Genomic DNA, 21497 nt, shown 5'->3' with positions numbered 1-21497 from the left:
GCTGGAGCGGGAGGAGCAACAGCGGCGTGGCCGGAATAGACTGGGATGCAGGGATGGGATACAGGGATGGGATACAGGGATGGGGTACAGGGATGGGATACAGGGATGGGATACAGGAATGGGATATAGGATGGGATGCAGGGATGGGATACAGGATGGGATGCAGGATGGGATACAGGGATGGGATATAGGATGGGATGCAGGGATGGGATATAGGATGGGATGCAGGGATGGGATACAGGATGGGATGCAGGATGGGATACAGGGATGGGATATAGGATGGGATGCAGGGATGGGATATAGGATGGGATGCAGGGATGGGATACAGGATGGGATGCAGGATGGGATACAGGGATGGGATATAGGATGGGATGCAGGGATGGGATACAGGATGGGATACAGGGATGGGGTACAGGGATGGGGTACAGGGATGGGGTACAGGGATGGGATACAGGGATGGGATGCAGGGATGGGATGCAGGATGGGATACAGGGATGGGATGCAGGATGGGATATAGTCTGGGATACAGGATGGGATACAGGGCTTGGATACAGGATGGGATACAGGATAGGATGCAGGCTGGGATACAGGGATGGGATACAGGCTGGGATACAGGGTGGGATGCAGGGATGGGATGCAGGCATGGGATACAGGGATGGGATACAGGCAGGGATACAAGCAGGGATACAGGCTGGGATACAGGCTGGGATACAAGCAGGGATACAGGCTGGGATACAGGCTGGGATACAGGCAGGGATGTTGGCCAGGATGCTGGAATTCCCAGGATACCAGAGACCATCAATGTCCCCTTCTCTGCTAAATCCCTATGGAGACACCCAAACCCCACCACGCTCCATGGGCCAGGGAGGAGGGATGGGATCAGGGGGTCTCCCATGGCAGGTTGGGTGTCCTTTGGATGCACAACCCTGCACTCCTCTGCAAGGCCACGGGGCCCTTCCCCAGCCTTGTGCCCAACTTTTCTGTTCCCCCTCCCTCCCAAAACAGGGGCAGTGGCCAAGCCTGGAAGCCACTCCAGCCTGTTCCCCCCCCCAGCTGAGGTTGTCCCCCCCTTCCCTGGCTCCAGCTGAGCTCCCAGCAGGGGTGACAGCTCCTGGTGGCACCGACCAGCCACGCTGGCATCCAGCCCCTGCCCCAAAATAGCCACGGGGTGGGGTCAGGAGGGGGTGAGACAGCCCTGGGGCAGGGGTGCCCCTCACCCCAATACCCACATTGCCTGGGGGCTCACAGGGTGCACTGACAGGGCAGGACCCTCTGGCCCTGCAGGGGGGCTGCGGGAGGTTCCCCAAAAGTGGGGGGGGCTGGACTGGGGGAGGGGGAGGGTCACCCGAAATGTCAGGGAGACATCGCACACCCCGCTCAGGTTACCGACCCCCCCTCGATGGGAACCGCCCCACCCGAGCATCGTGCCAGGATGGGGGGGCACAGGGGGGTACTGACGGTTCGGGGGGGGCACTAGGGGGGGATGCGGGGCAGCCCCGAGGATAGGCAGGGTAAGGGGGAGGCTGACGGTGGAGGGAGCAGTTTGGAGGGGGGGACACGCTGGGGACGTGGGGCAGCCCCGGGGGGGAGATGCTGGGGGGACAGGGGGTAACCCCGAGTGGGAGTGGGACACTGGGGGGACAGGGGGTAACCCCGAGTGGGGGTGAGACAGTGGGGGACAGGGGGTAACCCCGAGTGGGGGTGAGACAGTGGGGGACAGGGGGTAACCCCGAGTGGGGGTGGGACACTGGGGGGACAGGGAGTAACCCCCGGTGGGGCGATGCTGGTGACACCCAGCCCCGCAGGGTCACGACGCTCCGCTGACGGGCTGAGCCGCCCCCCCGCTCCCCCCACGACCCCCCCACGGGGCGCGGCCGGACACGCGTGGCCGGTGCGACCGGCGCTGGGGAGACGGCGGCCAACCAGAGCATTAAAGGGGCCGGGAGCTCGGGCTCCGCTCCGCCGCCTTTGTCCCTCCTCCCGCCCGGCACCGGCGGCACCGGCGGCGGCACCGGCGGCCCCGGCGGCCCCGGCGGCCCCATGCACCGGCCCCCGCCGCCGCCGAGCCCCGCACCATGCCCGAGCCGGCGGCCGCAGCGCAGGACGGCGACCGGCCCCGGCGGGCCCCGGCCGGGGAGGAGCGAACGGAACCGGCGGCCCCCACCGGCGTCCTGGGTACGGGGGAACCGGGCGGAGAGCGGGGACGTGGCGGGGTGGGCTGCGGGCGGCGGCGGGAGGGCCGCGGGGGGGCCGGGCAGGGCGGGGGGGCAGCTCCCTGCGGCTCGATGCGGATGTCGGCCGGGATGCGGCTCGCCGGGACGGCGGAGGGGGGGTCGGTGCTCCCGGTGGGGCTCTGAGCATCCCTCCGGGACAGCTCCGTGTGCCACCCTCGGGGGTCCCGCCCCAAGGCCGGGGGGGGGGGGGTCTGTGGTTCTCTGGGGATCGTGGCTCTGTGTGTGTCGCCCCCCACGGCCAGCTCCGTGCCCCACCCGGGCCAACTCCGTGCCCACCCGGGATGGGGTCCACGTGCAGCTCTGTGTCCCCCACGCCCCGGTGAACACCCCGGCACCGGCTCCACGCACCCCCGGTGTTACCGCACACCCCTGGGCAGGTGTTTTGTTCTCCTGCTCCCCCTCAGGCCAGGCCGGTGTCCCCCCCCCCCCCCCCCAGCTTCGTACCACCCAGGACAGAGGGTGGTGCAGGACGGAGGCTTTGGGTTGGGGTCCCCAAGACGTTGTTGGGGTCCCCCCCCAGCGTGGCGCTGGGCCAGGTGACACCCCCTGGTTGGGGTCCCCGGGGCGGGGCGGGGCGGGGGCAGGCAGGGCCTGCTGCCCGCTGTGCCACCGAGCGGGACTCCTGCCTGGGGGTGGGTGACCCACTTCGTGCCCCCCCGGGACGCCGCCGCTCCCCCGAACGCTCCGTCCCCGGCGGCCGCGGGCTCCGCTCGGCGGTGGGGCCGTGCCCGTCCCCGCCACGCTGCAGCTCCGGTGACCTTATCCCGGGAGCCAAGGTGAGCGGCACCGCCGGCGTGCCGGGACACGGGGGGCGGCGGGGACGAACGGGGACCCCCGGGGGGACAGGGCGGTGCGGCGAGGGCTGTGACATTGCGCTCCATCCCCACGGAACCCCCCGTGCCACTTTGGTGACGCCACAGGGCGCTGCAGGGGCAGCGGGGCGAGAGGGACCCGCGGCTGGAGCAGGGTGAAGGTGGGTGAGTCCCCAACCCCAGCCTGTGTGGGGGCACAGGAGGGGCGCTGGAGACCCCTCTTTTCCCATGACCTTGGGCAGGAACCCCCTCCCCCCGCCCCTGGATCCGAGGCCTCGGGGTGGGTGCCCACCGGGCATCGCCCTGGTTGCCCACACGTGTCCCGGTGGCGTGGCTGTGGTTGTGCCCATGGCCGGGCCCCCGAGGTGCCCAGAGCTGCCACCCGGTGCCACTACTCCGGCAGGACATAAATAATTCAGGATGGTGAGCTCAGCCCGCCGGCGTCACCCGGCGAGCACTGCCGAGCCACAGCCAGCTGTGCCCCGTGCCCCCTGGCATCCTGTTAGCCACAACCCTGGCACCACAGCACCCGGGCACCACAGCACCCTGGAACCCCAGATCCCCAGCACCCTGGCACCCCAAATCCCCAGGACCCTGGCACCCCAGCACCCTGGCACCCCAGCATCCTGATACCCCAGCAATCTGATACCCCAGGACCCTGGCACCCCAGCACCCTGGCACCACAGGACCCTGGAATTCCAGCACCCTGGAACCCCAGCACCCTGGAACCCGAGATCCCCAGCACCCTGGCACCCCAGCACTCTGATACCCCAGGACCCTGGCACCACAGCACCCTGGCACCACAGCACCCTGGAACTCCAGCACCCTGGAACTCCAGATCCCCGGCACCCTGGCACCACAAGTCCCCAGCACCCTTGCACCACAGCACTCTGGCACCACAGCACCCTGGAACCACAGCACCCTGGCACCCCAGATCCCCAGCATCCTGATACCCCAGCACCCTGGAACTCCAGATTCCCAGCACCCTGGCATCCCAGCACTCTGATATCCCAGGACCCTGGCACCACAGCACCCTGGCACCCCAGCATCCTGGAACTCCAGATCCCCAGCACCTTGGCACCACAGATCCCCAGCACCCTGTCACCCCAGTACCCTGTCACCCCAGCATCCTGATATCCCAGCAACCTGATACCCCAGGACCCTGTTAACCAGCACCCTGGCACCCCAGGTCCCCAGCACCCTGGCACCCCTACACCCTGGCACCCCAGATTCCCAGCATCCTGATACCCCCTGGTAGCACCCTGGTAGCCAAACACCCTGGTACATCAGTACCATCCACCCTGATCCCTTAGCACCCCGGTGCCCTGGCACCCTGGCACCACAGATCCACAGCATCCTGATACCCCACAATCCTGATACTCCAGCACCCTGGTACCTCAGTACCCTGGCACCCTGGTACCTCAGCACCCCAGCCTGCTGGCACCCTGCATCCCCCAAGCATTCCCATACCCCAGTGCCCTGGCACCTTGGTAGGCCAGCAGTCTGGTAGCTCAGCACCCCTGCAGCCCAGCATCCCGTGCCTACCCAGCACCCTGGCAGTGCAGGACAGGACATGGCCTTGCCCGAGGTGCTGGCTCAGTCCCTCTCCGGGGGTGGCAGCCTGGCATGCCTGGCACTGTCCCCAACTTCCACCCACAGAGCCAGGACAGGGCAGCCTTTCAGAGCCTGGCAGCTCAGACGATGAGTTTGCCAGGCCTCAGCCCGGCTGGGGGTCCTGGTGGGTCAGGGGGTGCCCGGAGTTGGGGTGTGTTCCCTGGGATGAGCTGCCGGAGCAGGTTTGGCGTTTCCTGTTTTTCTGGACAGTGTTTCCGTAATCCCGGGACCTTCCCAGCCCTGGGGCACCTGGAGAGGTCGTGGCATCACTTGGGCAGTCCTGGCTGAGAAGGGGAAACTGAGGCAGGGGGACGGCTGGGCTGGGAGAAACGGGGTCCTGTGGTGCCCCAGCACCACCGGGAGCCCCATCCTGCCCTCCCTGCCAACCCCAGGCAGGATTTGGGGATGTCCCTTGTCCCCAGTCGCCACAGGAGGTGCGATGGCGACACTGGGCACAGGGACAGCGTGTGCCAGCGGTGTGGCCACCCCACAGCGGGACAGGGGAGGTGTCCCCGTGCTGGCACCCGCCGGGGACTCTGGGGACTGTCCCCATCCCACCTCTCCGCGGCGGCGCGGGGCCTCCCCGGGTTTCCATGGAGACCGGCTGCTTTTTCAATATCCCCATTTTTCCTGCGGTTTTCCATCTCTGGGAGCCGCGGCCCTGCCGGATCCCGGTCCCACCGAGGGGCTGCGGGCAGAGGTGAGCGGCTCTGGGGGGGCTGCAGGGGGGCATCCCGGGGCATCCCGTGGCACCGGCACCCCAGGGGTGCCAGGACGCCCCGGCGTCTCCTCCCCGCCAGCTGTCGGGGCTGTTTTGGGCACCCAGCGCTGTTTTGGGCACCCGGAGCTGCCGGAGGAGAAACCTGAGCCCGGGGCAGCGTCACCGGGAGCGGGGCCGTGACCTCCTGCCATGGCCGGGCTGGGGACAGACGGGGACATGCCGGGGGTCCCCGTGCCCCCCCCTGTGACTCATCGGGGCTTTGGGGGCTGGTTGTCGGGGATGAGGGGTGGGGGATACCCCCCAGGATCCCGCGGCTGCTGATCCCTTCCCTCCCCCTGGCAGATAAACTCTTCGGGAAGCGGCTGCTCCAGGCAGGGCGTTACATCATGTCCCACAAGGCCTGGATGAAAACGGTGCCCACCGAGAACTGCGACGTGCTGATGACCTTCCCGGGTAGGGACACACCTGGGAAACCTGGGATACCTGGGGCAGGTGGGGATGGAGCCGGTGTGGGGCACTCAGGGGGTGGCAGAGGGGATGGGGGGTGGGATTTGGGAAGGGATGAGGGCAGGGGATGCGGGGAGGGATGTGGGATGTGGGGAGAGATAGGGATGTGGGGAAGGATGAGGACCAGGATGGGGACATGGAGAGGGAGGGGGATGTGAGGAAGGACAGGGACCAGGATGGGGACACAGGGAGGGACAGGGATGTGGAGAAGGATGAGAACCAGGATGAGGACGCAGGGAGGGATGGGGATATTGGGAAGGGTGGGAATCAGCACGGGGACATGGGGAGGGATGGGGATGTGGGGTGATATAGGGATGTTGAGGAGAGGTTGGAGGCACAGGGAATGATGTGGGATGTGGGGAGGGATGGGAGACATGGGGAGTGTTGGGGGAGTGGGAGGGACGTGGGTGTAGGAAGGGATGAGGATTAGGATGGGGACTGGGATGGGGACATGGGAAGGGATGGGGACGGGGACTGAGGACATGGGAAGGAATGGGGAATGTGGGGAACAACTGAGGACATACAAGGTGAAGAGAACAGGGGTGGAGGATGAGGGGGCAGGATGGGGGATGTATGGAGGGATGGGGATCTGGGATGGGATGTATGGAGGGATGGGGATCTGGGATGGGATGTATGGAGGGATGGGGATCTGGGATGGGATGTATGGAGGGATGGGGATCTGGGATGGGATGTATGGAGGGATGGGGATCCAGGATGGGATGTATGGAGGGATGGGGATCCAGGATGGGATGTATGGAGGGATGGGGATCCAGAATGGGGGATTTATGGAGGGATGGGGATCTGGGATAGGGGATTTATGGAGAGATGGGGATCCAGGATGGGGGATGTGGGGAGGGGTGTGGCCATGGCCCGTGCTGACCCACCCCACACAGACAGCACAGATGACCACACACTGCTGTGGCTGCTGAACCACATCCGCCTGGGCATCCCCGAGCTCATCGTGCAGGTCCGGCACCACAAGCACACCCGGGTCTACGCCTTCTTTGTCACTGCCACCTATGAGAGGTGGGGGCCCTGTGTCCCTGTCCCCACTGTGTCCCATCTATGTCCCCCCAGCTATGTCCCCCCAGTTATGTCCCCCCACCTGTGTCCCCTCAGCCATGTGTCCCCAGCCGTGTCCCCTCAGCAGTGTCCCATCTATGTCCCCCTGGCCCTGTCCCCTCAGCACTGTCCCTTCAGTCGTGTCCCCTTGCTTGTGTCCCCCTATCTGCATCCTCCCAGTTGTCTTCCATCCGTGTCCCATCTCTGTCCCCTCACCCATGACCTCTCAGCCATGTCATATCCATGTCCCCCCATCCATGTCCCATCTGTGTCCCATTTGTGTCCCATCCCTGTCCCATTCATGTTCCCCCATCCGTGTCCCATCCCTGTGCCACTCATGTCCCCTCAGCCATGTCCCCCCAGCTGTGTCCCAGCCATGTCTCCCCAGCCATGTCCCAGCCATGTCCCACCCGTGTCCCCTCAGCCATGTCCCCCCAGCAGTGTCCCAGCCATGTCCCACCCGTGTCCCACCTGTGTCCCCTCAGCCATGTCCCCCCAGCAGTGTCCCAGCCGTGTCCCACCCGTGCTCCAGCTGTCTCCCCCCAGCCATGTCCCAGCTGTATCCCAGCCATGTCCCCCCAGCCATGTCCCCCCAGCCATGTCCCCCAAGCCGTGTCCCAGCCATGTCCTAGCCGTGTCCCAGCCGTGTCCCCCCACCCGTGTCCCAGCCGTATCCCCCCAACCATGTCCCAGTCATGTCCCCCCACCCGTGTCCCAGCCATGTCCCACCCGTGTCCCAGCCATGTCCCCCCACCCGTGTCCCAGCCATGTCCCCCCACCCGTGTCCCAGCCGTGTCCCCCCAGCCGTGTCCCCCCAGCCGTGTCCCCCCAGCCGTGTCCCAGCCGTGTCCCCTCTCCCCAGTTTGCTGCGCGGGGCGGACGAGATCGGGCTGCGCAAGCCGGTGAAGGCGGAGTTTGGGGGCGGCATGAGGAGCTTCTCGTGCGAGGAGGATTATATCTACGAGAACATCGAGAACGAGCTCTACTTCTTCACCTCTCAGGTGGGACCTGCGGGGAGGAGGGACGTGGGACAAGCAGGGATATGGGCGTGCTGGGCAGGGATGAAGGGATGTGGGGATACAGGGATTCTTGGAAGGGAAGCCGGGATGCGGGGCAGAGATGCAGGGATGTGGAGATGCTGGATAGGGATGAAGGGATGCATGGATAGATGGATTCTTGGAAGGGATGCCGGGATGCTGGGCAGGGATGCAGGGATACAGGGAGGTGGAGATGCTGGGTAAGGATAAAGAGATACATGGATACAGGAATTCTTGGAAGGGATGCCGGGATGTTGGGCAGGGATGAAGGGGTATGGGGATGTTGGGTAGGGATAAAGGGATGCATGGATACAGGAATTCTTGGAAGGGATGCTGGGCAAGGGTGCAGAGATGCAGGGATGTTGGGATGCTGGATAGGGATGAAGGGATGCATGGATAGACGGATTCTTGGAAGGGATGCCAGGATGCTGGGCAGGGATGCAGGGATACAGGGATGTAAAAATGCAGGGATGCAGGAACATGGGGGGAAGGAGGGCAGGTCACCTCCCCCTCCTCAGGGAATCAGGAAGACTCATCCCAGCTGGAGACTGATCCAGCCATCCCCTGAGCTGGGGACAAGGCAGGATAAGGAGGGGACAGGACAAGGACAGGGATTGGGACCATCACCATGACCTGAACCCTCTGTGGTGCTGCAGGAACGGCAAAACATCATCAGGTACTGGCTGGAGAACCTGCGGGCCAAGCAGGGAGAGTCCCTGCACAACATCCACTTCCTGGAGGGACAGCCCATCAGTGAGTACAGCACGGCATGGCACGGCCAGGGCACCTCCAGGGCACACCATGGCACTGCTGTGGCATGGTATGGCACTGCACGGCATAGCATGGCACTTACATGGCACTGCCATGGCACTCCATGGCACTCCATGGCACCTCCCTGGCACTCCATGGCACTCCATGGCACTATCATGGCACCACCATGGCCCTGCTATGGCACATCCACGACACCTCCATGGCACCACATGGCACTGCCACAGCACTGTTGTGGCACAGCACCCTATGGCATGGCATGGCACCTCCATGACACATCCATGACACCTCCATGGCACCACATGGCACTGGCATGGCACAGCATCACCACCCCACTGCCCCACTGCCCCTGCCCAGCCTGTGCCATGGTGGCCCTCAGAGTAACCAGCCCCCCAAGCCCACCTGTCACCCCATGTCCCCCTCCCCATGTCTGTGTGCCAGGCAGGGCAGTGGATACAGGATGGGAACAGAGCCCAGACCTGCCATGGTCACCCCAACCCCGCTGTCCCCATTGTCCCTGCCCCAGTGCCCACCATCCAGGCTCGTGTGGGGTCTCAGGGGGGTCCCGCAGTGTCCCCACTGTCCCTCAGCCCATGTCCCAGAGCTGACGGCCAAGAGGGACTCCGGGGGGAGGTGGCGGTGTCCCCGCTGTCCCTGCCCCCGTGTCCCGGGCGCAGTCCCGGAGGTGGCAGCCAGGGGGACTCCGGGGGGAGGTGGCGGTGTCCCCGCTGTCCCTGCCCCCGTGTCCCGGGCGCAGTCCCGGAGGTGGCAGCCAGGGGGACTCCGGGGGGAGGTGGCGGTGTCCCCGCTGTCCCTGACCCCGTGTCCCGGGCGCAGTCCCGGAGCTGGCGGCGCGCGGGGTTATCCAGCAGGTTTTCCCGCTGCACGAACAGAGGATCCTCAAGCGGCTGATGAAGTCCTGGGTGCAGGCGGTGTGCGAGGCTCAGCCCCTCGGTGAGACATCGGGGGGTGGCACAGGGCAGGTCTGGGGGTCTCAGCTCCACTCACGCCCCACCTGCTCCCCCTCCCAGATGATATCTGTGATTATTTCGGGGTGAAAATCGCCATGTACTTCGCCTGGCTGGGGTTCTACACCTCGGCCATGGTGTATCCTGCAGTCTTTGGCTCCATCCTCTACACCTTCACCGAGAGTGACCAGGTGAGGGGCGGGGGGAGGAAATGGGATCCATTTCTGTGGGTCACAGAAGGGTTTTCATCCTTTCTTGAGTGTTTCCACCACTCCCAGTGGGTTTCCATTCCTTCTTGTGGGTTTCCATCCCTTCTTGGGGTTTTCATCCCTCCTTGGGGGGTTCCCATCCTTCCTTGTGGGCTTTCATCCCTCCTTCAGGGTTTTTCTTCCCTGCTCATGGGTTTCTATCCCTTGTTGAGGGGTTCAATCCCTCCTCATGGGGTTTTCATCCCTCCTTGGGAATGTCCATCCCTCCCCATTGGTGTCCATCCTTTCTCGGGGCTGTCCATTCTTCCTTAGAGTTTTCCATCTCTCCTTGTGTGTTTCCATTATTCCATTGGCAGTTTCCATCCCTCCTTAGGAATTTCCATCCCTCCTTAGGAATTTCCATCCCTCCTTGTGGGTTTCCATCCCTCCTTGAAGGGTTCCATCCTCCTTCAGGATGTCCATCCTTCCCCGTGGGTTTCCATTCTTCTTTGAGGGGGTTTTCATCCTTTCTTGTGGGTGTCCATCCCTCCTTGAGGGTTTCCATCCCTTCTTGAGGGTTTTCATCCCTTCTTGTGGGTTTCCATCCCTCTTTACTCCAGGTTTTCCCTACAATCCTTCAACTCTGGCATTGCTGCTGAGCTGGGGGGGCTCCCAAGCCCACGGGGTTGAGGTGGGCAGGGGGAGCACCCTGAAGTTCCCTGGGGTGGGTTGTGGGGGTGCCGGGGATGGGATGGGACCAACCCCGGTGCAGTTGGTTCCCTCTGTCCCTCAGACCAGCCAGGACATCTCCTGTGTGGTCTTTGCCATCTTCAACGTCATCTGGGCCACCCTGTTCCTTGAGGAGTGGAAGCGCCGGGGGGCCGAGTTCGCCTACAAATGGGGGACCCTGGACACCCCTGCAGAGTCCATCGAGGAGCCCCGGCCCCAGTTCAGGGTGAGGAAAGGGGGTCCCACTCCTTGGGGGGGTCCAATTCCTTGGGGGTGTCCCGCTCCTTGGGGGGGGGTCCCACTCCTTGGGGGGGTCCCACTCCTTTGGGGGGGATCCCGCTCCTTGGGGGGGTCCCACTCCTTGGGGGGGTCCAATTCCTTGGGGGGCTCCCACTCCTTGGGATCCCAACCCCAGTGAGTTCTGAGCTGGGTTCCACCAGTCCTGGGGTCACAAAGAGGGGTCCCACCTTGTTGTCCCCCCTCCCAATTAGGGCATTAAGAGGATCAGCCCCGTGACCAGCGTGGAGGAGTTTTATTACCCGCCCTGGAAGCGGCTGCTCTTCCAGTGCCTGGTCAGCCTCCCTGTCTGCCTGGCCTGCCTCACCCTCGTCTTCCTCCTCATGCTGGGCTGCTTCCAGCTCCAGGTGGGTCCTTACCCTGCCCGTGCCAGGCTGCCACCTCCTCCATGGTGACCCTGTCCTTGTTTCTGTCCCTGTCCTGACTATGTCCCTGACCATGACCCTGCTCCCCACCTTGTCCCTGTCCCTGATCCTAACTCTGTCACTGTCTCCATCCCTGATCCTGAAGTTGATTGTGGCCCTGACCCTGACTCTGTTCTTGTCTCCATTTCTGTCCCCATCCCCATCCCTAATCCTGACCCTGATCATGTCCCTCACCCCCACACTATCCCTGTCTTGATTCCTTTTCCTTTCCATTTACCTGATCTTGTCCCTGTTCCCATCCCTGTCTCCATCCCTGTCCCCATCCCTTTCCCTGTCCCTTTCCCTGTCCCTGTCTTCATCCCTTTCCCTGTCTGCTGGTCCTGACTCTGCCACTCTCCCCATCCTTCTCCCTGTCCTGTCCCTGTCCTGCCCCTGTCCCTGCCCCTGCCCCTGTCCCTGTCCCTGTCCCTGCCCCTGTCCCTGTCCCCATCCCCGTCCCCGTCCCTGCCCCCGTCCCCCTCCCTGTCCCCATCCCCCTCCCTGTCCCCGTCCCTGTCCCCGCCCCTGTCCCTGTCCCCATCCTCATCCCTTTCCCTTTCCCTGTCCCTGTCCCTGTCCCCGCCCCTGTCCCTGTCCCCATCCTCATCCCTTTCCCTGTCCCTGTCCCTGTCCCTGTCCCTGTCCCCGTCCCTGCCCCTGTCCCTGTCCCCGTCCCCGTCCCTGTCCCTGTCCCTGTCCCCGTCCCTGTCCCTGTCCCTGTCCCTGTCCCTGTCCCCGTCCCCGTCCCTGTCCCTGTCCCCGCCCCTGTCCCTGTCCCCATCCTCATCCCTTTCCCTTTCCCTGTCCCTGTCCCTGTCCCTGTCCCTGTCCCCGCCCCTGTCCCTGTCCCCATCCTCATCCCTTTCCCTGTCCCTGTCCCTGTCCCTGTCCCTGTCCCCGTCCCTGCCCCTGTCCCCGTCCCTGTCCCTGTCCCTGTCCCTGTCCCTGTCCCCGTCCCCGTCCCTGTCCCTGTCCCCGCCCCTGTCCCTGTCCCCATCCTCATCCCTTTCCCTTTCCCTGTCCCTGTCCCTGTCCCTGTCCCTGTCCCCGCCCCTGTCCCTGTCCCCATCCTCATCCCTTTCCCTGTCCCTGTCCCTGTCCCTGTCCCTGTCCCCGTCCCTGCCCCTGTCCCCGTCCCTGTCCCTGTCCCTGTCCCCGTCCCTGTCCCCGTCCCTGTCCCTGTCCCTGTCCCTGTCCCTGTCCCTGTCCCTGTCCCCGTCCCTGTCCCTGTCCCTGTCCCCATCCCCACAGGAGTTTGTGCTGAGCATCCAGGAGCTGCCCCGGATCATCCGTTTCCTCCCCAAGATCATCCTGGCTGTCATTGTCACCGCCTGTGACGAGCTGTACAAGAAGGTGGCCTACTGGCTCAATGACATGGGTGCGTGGGGGGCCCGGGGGGGCTTCCAGGCAGGGCTGGGACCCTCCCCTGAGACCCCCCTGAACCTCCCCTGTGCTTTGCAGAGAACTATCGGCTGCAGAGCGCCTACGAGAAACACCTCATCATCAAAATCGTCCTGGTGAGGGGACACGAGGGGACACGGGGACTGGGGGGACATGGGGGACTGGGGGGAGGGGTCCCAGCAGCCCTTGGTGGGGGACAGATGGGACAGAGGGGACTGGAGGGGTCCCAGTGGCTCCAGAGGGTGACAGGGGGAATTGGAGGGTTCCTGTGGGGGACAGGGGGGACCAGAGGGGTCCCAACAGCCCTGGGGAAGGGACAGATGGGACAGGGTTGACTGGAGGGGTCCTGTGGGGGACAGAGGGGACCAGAGGGGTCCCAACAGCCCTGGGGAAGGGACAGATGAGACAGGGTTGACTGGAGGGGTCCTGTGGGGGACAGAGGGGACCAGAGGGGTCCCAACAGCCCTGGGGAAGGGACAGATGAGACAGAGTTGACTGGAGGGGTCCTGTGGGGGACAGAGGGGACCAGAGGGGTCCCAGCAGCCCCAGAAGGGACTGGAAGGGTTCTGTGGGGGATAAGGGGGACCAGAGGGGTCCCAACAGCCCTGAAAAAGGGGCAGATGAGACAGGGTTGACTGGAGGGGTCCTGTGGGGGACAGAGGGGACCAGAGGTGACCCAGCAGCCCCAGAAGGGACTGGAAGGTTCCTGTGGGGGACAGGAGGGACTGGAGGGGTCCCGATGCTGTTGGGGTGCACAGAGGGGGCTGGAGGGCTCCCAATAACCTCAGGGGGGGCAGAGGGTACTAGAAGGTTTCCAGTAGCACTGAGGGACACAGAGGGGACTGAGAGGTCCCAATGGCCACCCCACACTCACCCCTCTCCCTTCTCCCACAGTTTCAGTTTGTAAATTCCTACCTGAGTCTTTTCTACATTGGTTTCTACCTCAAAGACATGGAGCGGCTGAAGGAGGTGAGGGGCCATGCCCGGGGCCGGCCCGAGCCCCCCGGCATTGCCTGGACGGACAGACGGATGTCCTCGACCCCCCGCCCAACCACTGTCCCCCTCTGTGCCCTCCCGGGGTGTCCCCTGTGCCCCCACCACGGTTCCTGTGACTGCTCTGCCCCCGGGGGACCCCAGTCCTGCTCACGGCATCTCTCTGTCTGTGTCTGTCTGTTCTTCTGTCCCTTCCACAGCTCCTGTTCATCTTCTCTCTCTCCCAAAGCCTCGTGCGGCAGCTCAAAGAGGCTCTTCTCCCCTTCATCCTCCTCCACCTCCACCTCTCTCTCATCTTCCTTAAGGGCCTCCTGAGCTTTTGCTGGAGACTGGGAGTATCCAAAGTAGGAGCGGGGAGGGAGGGGCTGGGCATCTCCCTTGCACCCCACCCTGGCACCCCCCTGTTCCCGGGAGGGACACAGATGTCCCCATCCCTGGCTCTGCTCCAGCTGGTGGTGGCACTGCTGAGGTTCCATCCCATCTGTTGTCACTCTTAGGGGGGTTCACAGGAGAGGGGACATCGAATTTGGGTGTCCTGCTCTGCCAGCATGGCCGTGGGGAGGAGCAGGGACCTCGCAGGGACCCCACAGGAGTGGGCACCCCGTGGGGAGGACAGGGAGGAGCAGAGACCCCATAGGAGGACTAGAGACACTGTGGGGAGGAGGAGAGACCCCATAGGAGGACTAGAGACCCTGCGGGAAGGACAAGGAGGAGATGAGACCCCACAGAGGGACTAGAGACACTGTGGGGAGGAGCAGAGACCCCACAGAGGGACTAGAGACACTGTGGGGAGAACAGGGAGGAGGAGCGACCCCACAGGAAGACTAGAGACCCTGCGGGAAGGACAAGGAGGAGACGAGACCCCACAGAGGGACTAGAGACACTGTGGGGAGGAGCAGAGACCCCACAGGAGGACTAGAGACACTGTGGGGAGGAGGAGAGACCCCGTAGGAGGACTAGAGACCCTGCGGGAAGGACAAGGAGGAGACGAGACCCCACAGAGGGACTAGAGACACTGTGGGGAGGAGCAGAGACCCCACAGGAGGACTAGAGACACTGTGGGGAGGACAGGGAGGAGTTGAGACCCCACAGGAGGACTAGAGACCCTGCAGGGAGGACAGGGAGGAGCAGAGACCCCATAAGAGGACTAGAGACACTGGGGAGGACAGGGAGGAGCAGAGACCCCACAGGAAGGCTAGAGACCCTGCGGGAAGGACAAGGAGGAGATGAGACCCCACAGAGGGACTAGAGACACTGTAGGGGGGAGCAGAGACCCCACAGGAGTGGGGACACTGTGGGGACAGGGACAACAGGCAGGGGCAGGGAGCCCGCGGGGAGAACACACAGAACAGGGAGCCCGCAGGGACAGGCGATGGGGATGCTGTCCCACTCCTCCCTGGGTGACAGCCGTGCCCCCCGTGTCCCCAACAGATGCTGGCCACGCTGCTCATCACCCGCCAGTTCCTGCAGAACGTGCGGGAGGTGTCCCAGCCCCACCTGTACCAGCGGCTACGTCGGGGCGACCTGAACCTGCGCAGCCTCCGGCAGCTCGCCCACACCCTGCTCTACCTGCTCGCCCCCCGCCGCCACCCCCAGGGTCCTCCAGAGGGGTCCCGGGGGGAGAAAAAGTGTCTGAACGGCGGCTGCGGGGTGCCGGAGGATGAGGAGGAGGAGGAGGAGCGGCGCGAGTCGGACTCGGAGGAGGAGAGCGCCCTGGACTGCGGGCTGAAGCTGAAGAAGGTGAGCTTCGTGGAGCGGGCGGAGCGGCGCGGGGAGCCCGGCGGCAACGAGGACGAGCCGTTCCTCGAGGAGGGCAGTCCCACCATGGTGGAGAAGGGCATGGACCCCGCCGCCGTGTTCGAGCTGTGCGAGGATGACGACGAGGCCGAAGGGCCGCCCGGGAGCCCCGTGAAGGCGGCGGAGCCGGCGGTGGTGCCGCGGGGCGGCCGCAGGAGGCGGGAGGAGGAGGATGGAGAGGAGGAAGGGCGGAAGCGCAACAGGGCGTCGTGGATTGACCCGCCCGAGGAGGATTATTCCACTCAGCTGACGCAGGCGGAGGTGGAGAGCTGCATGAAGAAGTATGAGGTGAGCCCTGGAGGGATCCTCAAGTCCCCTTGGCCCGGCGGGGAAGGACCTGGGAGGTGCTGGTGACAAGGCTGGACACGAGCCTGGGTGTGCCCAGGTGGGCAGTGGCCAAGGACACCTGGCCTGGGTCAAAACCAGTGTGGCCACAGGACCAGGGCAGTGACTGTCCCCTGTGCTGGGCACTGCTGAGGCCACACCTCAAGTGCTGTGGTCAGTTTTGAGACTCTTATGGCAAGAGAGACACTGAGGGGCTGGAGAATGTCCAGGGAAGGGAATGAAACAGGAAAAAGGGCTGGAGAAGGGGTTGGAGGACTCAGCCTGGAGAAAAGGAGGTTCAGGGGGGACCTTGTGGCTCTGCAATCCCTGCCAGGAGGGGGGACATGGCAGGGTCGGGCTCTGCTCCAGGGAACAGGGACAGGAGGAGAGGGCACGGCCTCAAGATATGCCAGGGAAGGGTCAGGTTGGATATTGGGAAAATTTCTTCCTGGAAACGGTGGTCAGGCATTGGAAGGGGCTGTCCAGGGAGGTTTGGAGTCCCCACCTTTGGAAGTGTCCAAGGAAAGACTGGATGTGGCTCTCAGTGCTCTGGGCTGGGTGACAAGGTGGGCATTGGGCACAGGGTGGACTTTGTGATCTTGAAGGGCTTTCCCAACCTCAACGACTCTGTGTTTGCTCCCTGCTCCCCTCCCTGCCCAGGACACCTTCCAGGACTACCAGGAGATGTTCATCCAGTTTGGATACGTGGTGCTCTTCTCCTCAGCCTTCCCCTTGGCTGCCATGTGTGCCCTGGTCAACAACATCATCGAGATCCGCAGCGACGCCTTCAAGCTCTGCACGGGGCTGCAGAGACCCTTCGGGCAGCGCGTCGAGAGCATCGGCCAGTGGCAGGTGGGCTGGGGGCTCCGGGGGGCTCTGGGGGGGTTTGAGCTCCGGGAGGCTCATCCCTGGCACTGCCACTCTTGCAGAAGGTGATGGAGGCCATGGGGGTCCTGGCCATCGTGGTCAACTGTTACCTGATTGCCCAGTGTGGGCAGCTCCAGAGGCTCTTCCCGTGGCTCAGTCCCGAGGGAGCCATCATCTCCGTGGTGGTGCTGGAGGTACGGGATTGGCACCTGGATTTGTGGTTGGGGAGTTGTGTAGGGGGTCCTGGGGGGTGACAGGGTGTGGTCCTGGCTCGGGGTAGCCCAGGGGTCCCAAAGGCTTTGCCTTTCCTTCCACTCCACTCATGTTTGTGGGCATGAACATCCCTGGACTTGCACACCCCTGACATGTGTGTCCTGCATGTGCACATCCCTGGACACGGATATTCCACACATGGACATCCCTGGATATGGATATGCCACACGGACATACCTAGATATGGATATTCCACACATAGACATCCCTGGACACGGATGTTCCACACATGAACATCCCTGGACACGGGTATTCCACACAGGCACATCCCTGGACACGGTTATTCCACACATGGACATTCCTAGACATGGATGTTCCACACATGGACATTCCTGTACAAGGATGTTCCACACATGGACATCCCTGGACATGGATATTCCACACATACACATCCCACACATGCACATCCCTGGACATGGATATTCCACATATGAACATCCCTGGACACGGATATTCCACACATGGACATCCCTAGATATGCATATTCCACACATACACATCCCACACAGGCATATCCCTGGACATGGATATTCCACACAGGCACATCCCTGGACACACACACATCCCTGGATAATTGTATCCCTGGACATGCACATTCCTGGGCACACACATCCCACACATGCACATCCCTGGACGTGGATATTCCACACAGGCACATCCCTGGACATGGATATTCCACACGTGGACATCCCTGGAAAGGTACATTCCACAAAGGCACATCCCACTCCATGCCACAAATATGCCTGGACAATCACATCCCTGGACAGGCATATCCCTGGAAAATCACATTCCTGATCTGTCCATCCCACACATTTCTGGACTAAAAGCCTCCCGGGACAACCATATCCCTGGATATACATATTCCACACATGCACATCCCTGGACATGCAAATCCCAGACATGCACATCCCTGGACAATCATATCCCTGGACATGGACATCCCACACATGCACATCCCTGGACACACACATTCCTGGACAATCATATCCCTGGACATGGACGTTCCACACAGGAACATCCCTGAACATGGACATTCCACGTGTGCACATCCCTGGACATGGACATCCATCCCACACATGCACATCCCTGGACATGGACATCCATCCCACACATGCACATCCCTGGACATCCCACACATGCACATCCCTGGACATGGACATTCCATGTGTGCACATCCCTGGACATGGACATCCCACACAGGCACATCCCTGGACATCCCACACAGACACATCCCTGGCCACATTCCCTGCAGGTGCTGCCAAGCCATGGGATGGGGGCTGGAATCCCCCCCACTGTTATTGTAGGGCCTCTCAGTTCCCCCATTCCCTGTGGGGTGGATTTTGGGAGGGGGTGGCACTGCTGGGGGTGCTCAGCTGGATCCCTGTGCCCCCACAGCACTTTGCCCTGCTCCTGAAGTACATCATCCAAGTGGCCATTCCCGACATTCCCGCCTGGGTGGCCGAGGAGATGGCCAAGCTGGAATACCAACGGCGTGAGGCCTTCAAGGTGGGTGATGCTGGGATGGGACCCTGCTCAGGGCTGAGGATGGAGCTGGGACCCCTCTCCCCATGGCCAGGGGGGTGTCCCCGAGGTGTCCCTGGGGCCACTGGGCTCTGCAAGATGTCACCAGGACTGGTGGCCTCCTGGGGTGTCCCTAGGGCTGGTGGGCTCACAGAAGTGTCCCTGGTGTTGCTGGACTCGGTGGGTTTCCTGAGGCACATCTGGGGTCAGTGGGCTCCCCAAGGTGTCCCAGGACCTGGTGAGCTCCCCAAGGTGTCCCTGGACCTTGTGGGCTCCCCAAGGTGTCCCAGGACCTGGTGGGCTCCCCAAGGTGTCCCAGGACCTGGTGGGCTCCCCAAGGTGTCCCTGGACCTTGTGGGCTCCCTGAGGTGTCTCTGGACCTGGTGGGCTCCCCAAGGTGTCCCTGGGCTGGTGGGCTCCCTGAGGTATCCCTGGACCTGGTGGGCTCCCCAAGGTGTCCCAGGACCTGGTGGGCTCCCCAAGGTGTCCCTGGGCTGGGTGGACACTCCAAGGTGTCCCTGGACCTGGTGGGCTCCCCAAGGTGTCCCTCGTGGGCTCCCCAGGGTGTCCCTGGGCTGGGTGGGCTCCCCGAGGTGTCCCGGGACCTGGTGGGCTCCCCAAGGCATCCCTGGGCCGGGTGGGCTCCCCGAGGCGCCCCGGGGCTGACTCGCTGCCGTTGACAGAAGCACGAGCGGCAGGCACAGCACCACTTCCAGCAGCAGCAGCGGCGCAAGCGGGAGGAGGAAGAGCGGCAGCGCCACGCCGAGTACCAGGCACGGAAGGAGCGCGAATCCAGCCGGGATGAGGCCAAACCCGAGGCCGCCGGGCAGGACCCGGCCCACGAGAAGGGCCAGAGCAAAGGGAAGGGCTCCGGGGGTTCCTCGCACGGCTCCGACAAGCCCAAGCGCCCCAGCTCGCTCCTGGCCACCAACAACGTGATGAAGCTGAAGCAGATCATCCCCCTCCAGGGCAAGTTCCTCTCCGGAGGGGCCGGCGCCGGCAGCACGGCCACCGCCAGGTCGCCCCAGTCGCCCACCGGCAGCGAGAACAAGCTGCCCGGCTTCCTCAGCTTCAAGTTCCTCAAATCCCCGGAGACTAAACGGGACGCCGGGACCGAGAAGGTCCAGTCTCCCACCAAGCCATTCAACCCCGGCAAGCTCTTCAACTTCGGCAAGTCCGAAGGGGCCGGGGGCAACGGCACCGCTACCGGGGCATCCCCCCAGCCCCGGCCCGGCCCCTCGGCGGACACCGAGCGCTCGGTGCCCAGCAAGTCTCACCTCAACGGGGCGCCCGAGGAGGGGGGCCGGGAGGAGCCGGAGAGCCGGGCGGACGAGGAGAGCGGGGGTTATAGGCTCTAACCGGGGCTTTCGGGGGGCCGGGAGCGCGGGGGGCCGCCCGCTCCCTCCTCCGGGCGGCCGTGGCCATCGGCAGCCTCTCGCCCCCCCTCGCCGTCCCTCCCCGTGGGGCCGGGTCGAGCCCACCGGCCGCCAGCCCCCCGCTCTGCCCCGGCCCCCTCTGCTGCGTCCCTTCGTGTCCCCCCGGCCCCTCGGCCGGGACCCGCTGCCACCCCGGATCCCGCTCGGAATCGTGCGCCGAGGATTCCTGAGCAGCAGGTTGGATGGAGCGTCCCGACAGCTTTCCGTGCTCGCGGGTGGGAATTTTATCCCAGACCCTCCGGGACCCCCGCGCCGGGCTCGGTGCCACACGGGAGGGCCGGGATTCCCGGGATCAGCGGCCAGAGGAGCCCGATTCAGCCGTGCCTACACCCCCTGTCCTCCAGCCATGGCACCGTGCCCTGCTCCGTCCCGCTCCCGCCGCCTCCGCCTGGATCCTTCCCGGCACCGGGACCTTTTTCCCTCCGGGATGGAGTGGGATGAGCAGCAGCCACCCGGATCCCCACGCATGGGCAGCATTTTCTTGCACTAAAATCCAACCAAACCCCAACGCCAGTGACTTTCTCCTCCTTCATCCGACAGCTCGAGGCGGGAGCTGGCACCGGCCGCGCCCCCCGGGACTGCAACGTGAGCCGGGACGGGCCCTTCCCATCTCCAATTTCATATTCCCTGGAATTATTTCGCAATAAGGCACTCGCACACCGAGGTTGTGCCGGAGCCCGGGAGAAGGAAGGGGCTGGGGGGGACCGGGAGGGGGGTGGGAGCCGCTTCGCCGCCGCCGGGGGAAGGTTTTGCCGGATTTGCGTCGCTGGGTCTGGACTTGGGGAGCTGCCCAAGCCCTGTCCGTGCTGGGAAGGGGGTCCAGGCCCTGCCCCCTGCCCGCTTTGCTGCGGCTCTGCTTCGCTTTCGGGGACAGGACGGGGTGGTGGCACCTGGCAGGGGACCTGCTTGGGGACACCCAGGGCTGTCACTCCCTCCTGGCCCTCGCCACCAGCTCAGCCCCACCCGCAGCCACCCACAGTCCCCGGGGGAAAGGGGAAGGGGCTGCCGGGGGTCACCCCTTCACTGTGCCTGGCCCAGGCAGGGGGGCTGAGCCCCCCTCCCACCCCACCCACCCCCAGTCCCCCAGGCCTGGGCTGGAGAAAACGTCAGGTTGGATTTTCCCCGCCGCCTCTTTCTAGAATTCATGGAAATTTCAGTTTTTTGGGGGGTCTAAATCAAGCCATTTTATACAGCAATAAGGACGGGAGGGGGCAGAGGCCTCACCTGCTGCTCTGCTGCCGATGGAAGAGCACAGGGAGATGTTTTCCAGGGAAAAGGGCACCGTGTTCCCCCCTCCAGGGTGGGATGAGACCCCCCCCATGGGAGCTGGGGACACTCCTGAGCTTTGCTGTCCTTGGAATGTGGGGACAGGTCTGTGGTCCCTCCTCACCCTCCTCCCACACCTGCCGTGTCCTCACCTGGGGGACACAGGGAATGAGGATGTGGGAGGGATTCTGGGGCAAAGCCAAGGAAAAAGCAGCACTGGGAAACTTGGGGAAACTGAGGCCTGGGGACCCAAAGCTCTCCCGAGAGCAGGGAGGGGT

At 64.1% G+C, this 21497-nt stretch overlaps 1 protein-coding gene across 3 annotated transcripts; it reads left to right on the top strand.

Moving 5' to 3' along the window:
* Positions 1–1941: 1941 nt before the first annotated feature.
* ANO8 (anoctamin 8) lies at positions 1942–20640 on the top strand. 3 transcript variants are annotated; one of them, XM_071577863.1, is made up of 17 exons: positions 1942–2175; positions 5724–5834; positions 6782–6914; positions 7813–7951; positions 8644–8740; positions 9593–9709; positions 9787–9914; positions 10705–10866; positions 11132–11284; positions 12593–12719; positions 12803–12858; positions 13637–13711; positions 15167–15820; positions 16517–16708; positions 16786–16917; positions 18392–18502; positions 19201–20640. In XM_071577863.1, the coding sequence occupies exons 1-17, from the start codon at positions 2076–2078 to the stop codon at positions 19873–19875; spliced, it is 3162 nt and encodes a 1053-aa protein (XP_071433964.1). In that variant the 5' UTR covers positions 1942–2075; the 3' UTR covers positions 19876–20640. The 3 variants fall into 3 exon arrangements, with proteins under 3 accessions (XP_071433964.1, XP_071433963.1, XP_071433962.1); XM_071577862.1 differs by lacking the exon at positions 1942–2175 and adding an exon at positions 4824–5360; XM_071577861.1 differs by lacking the exon at positions 1942–2175 and adding an exon at positions 4824–5360 and having other exon boundaries at positions 10684–10866.
* The last annotated feature ends 857 nt before the right edge of the window (positions 20641–21497 follow it).

This window comes from Pithys albifrons, chromosome 27 (genome assembly GCF_047495875.1).
Source record: "Pithys albifrons albifrons isolate INPA30051 chromosome 27, PitAlb_v1, whole genome shotgun sequence".
Classification (NCBI taxonomy): Eukaryota; Metazoa; Chordata; class Aves; order Passeriformes; family Thamnophilidae; genus Pithys; species Pithys albifrons.
This window is presented reverse-complemented; position numbering and strand designations above follow the sequence as displayed.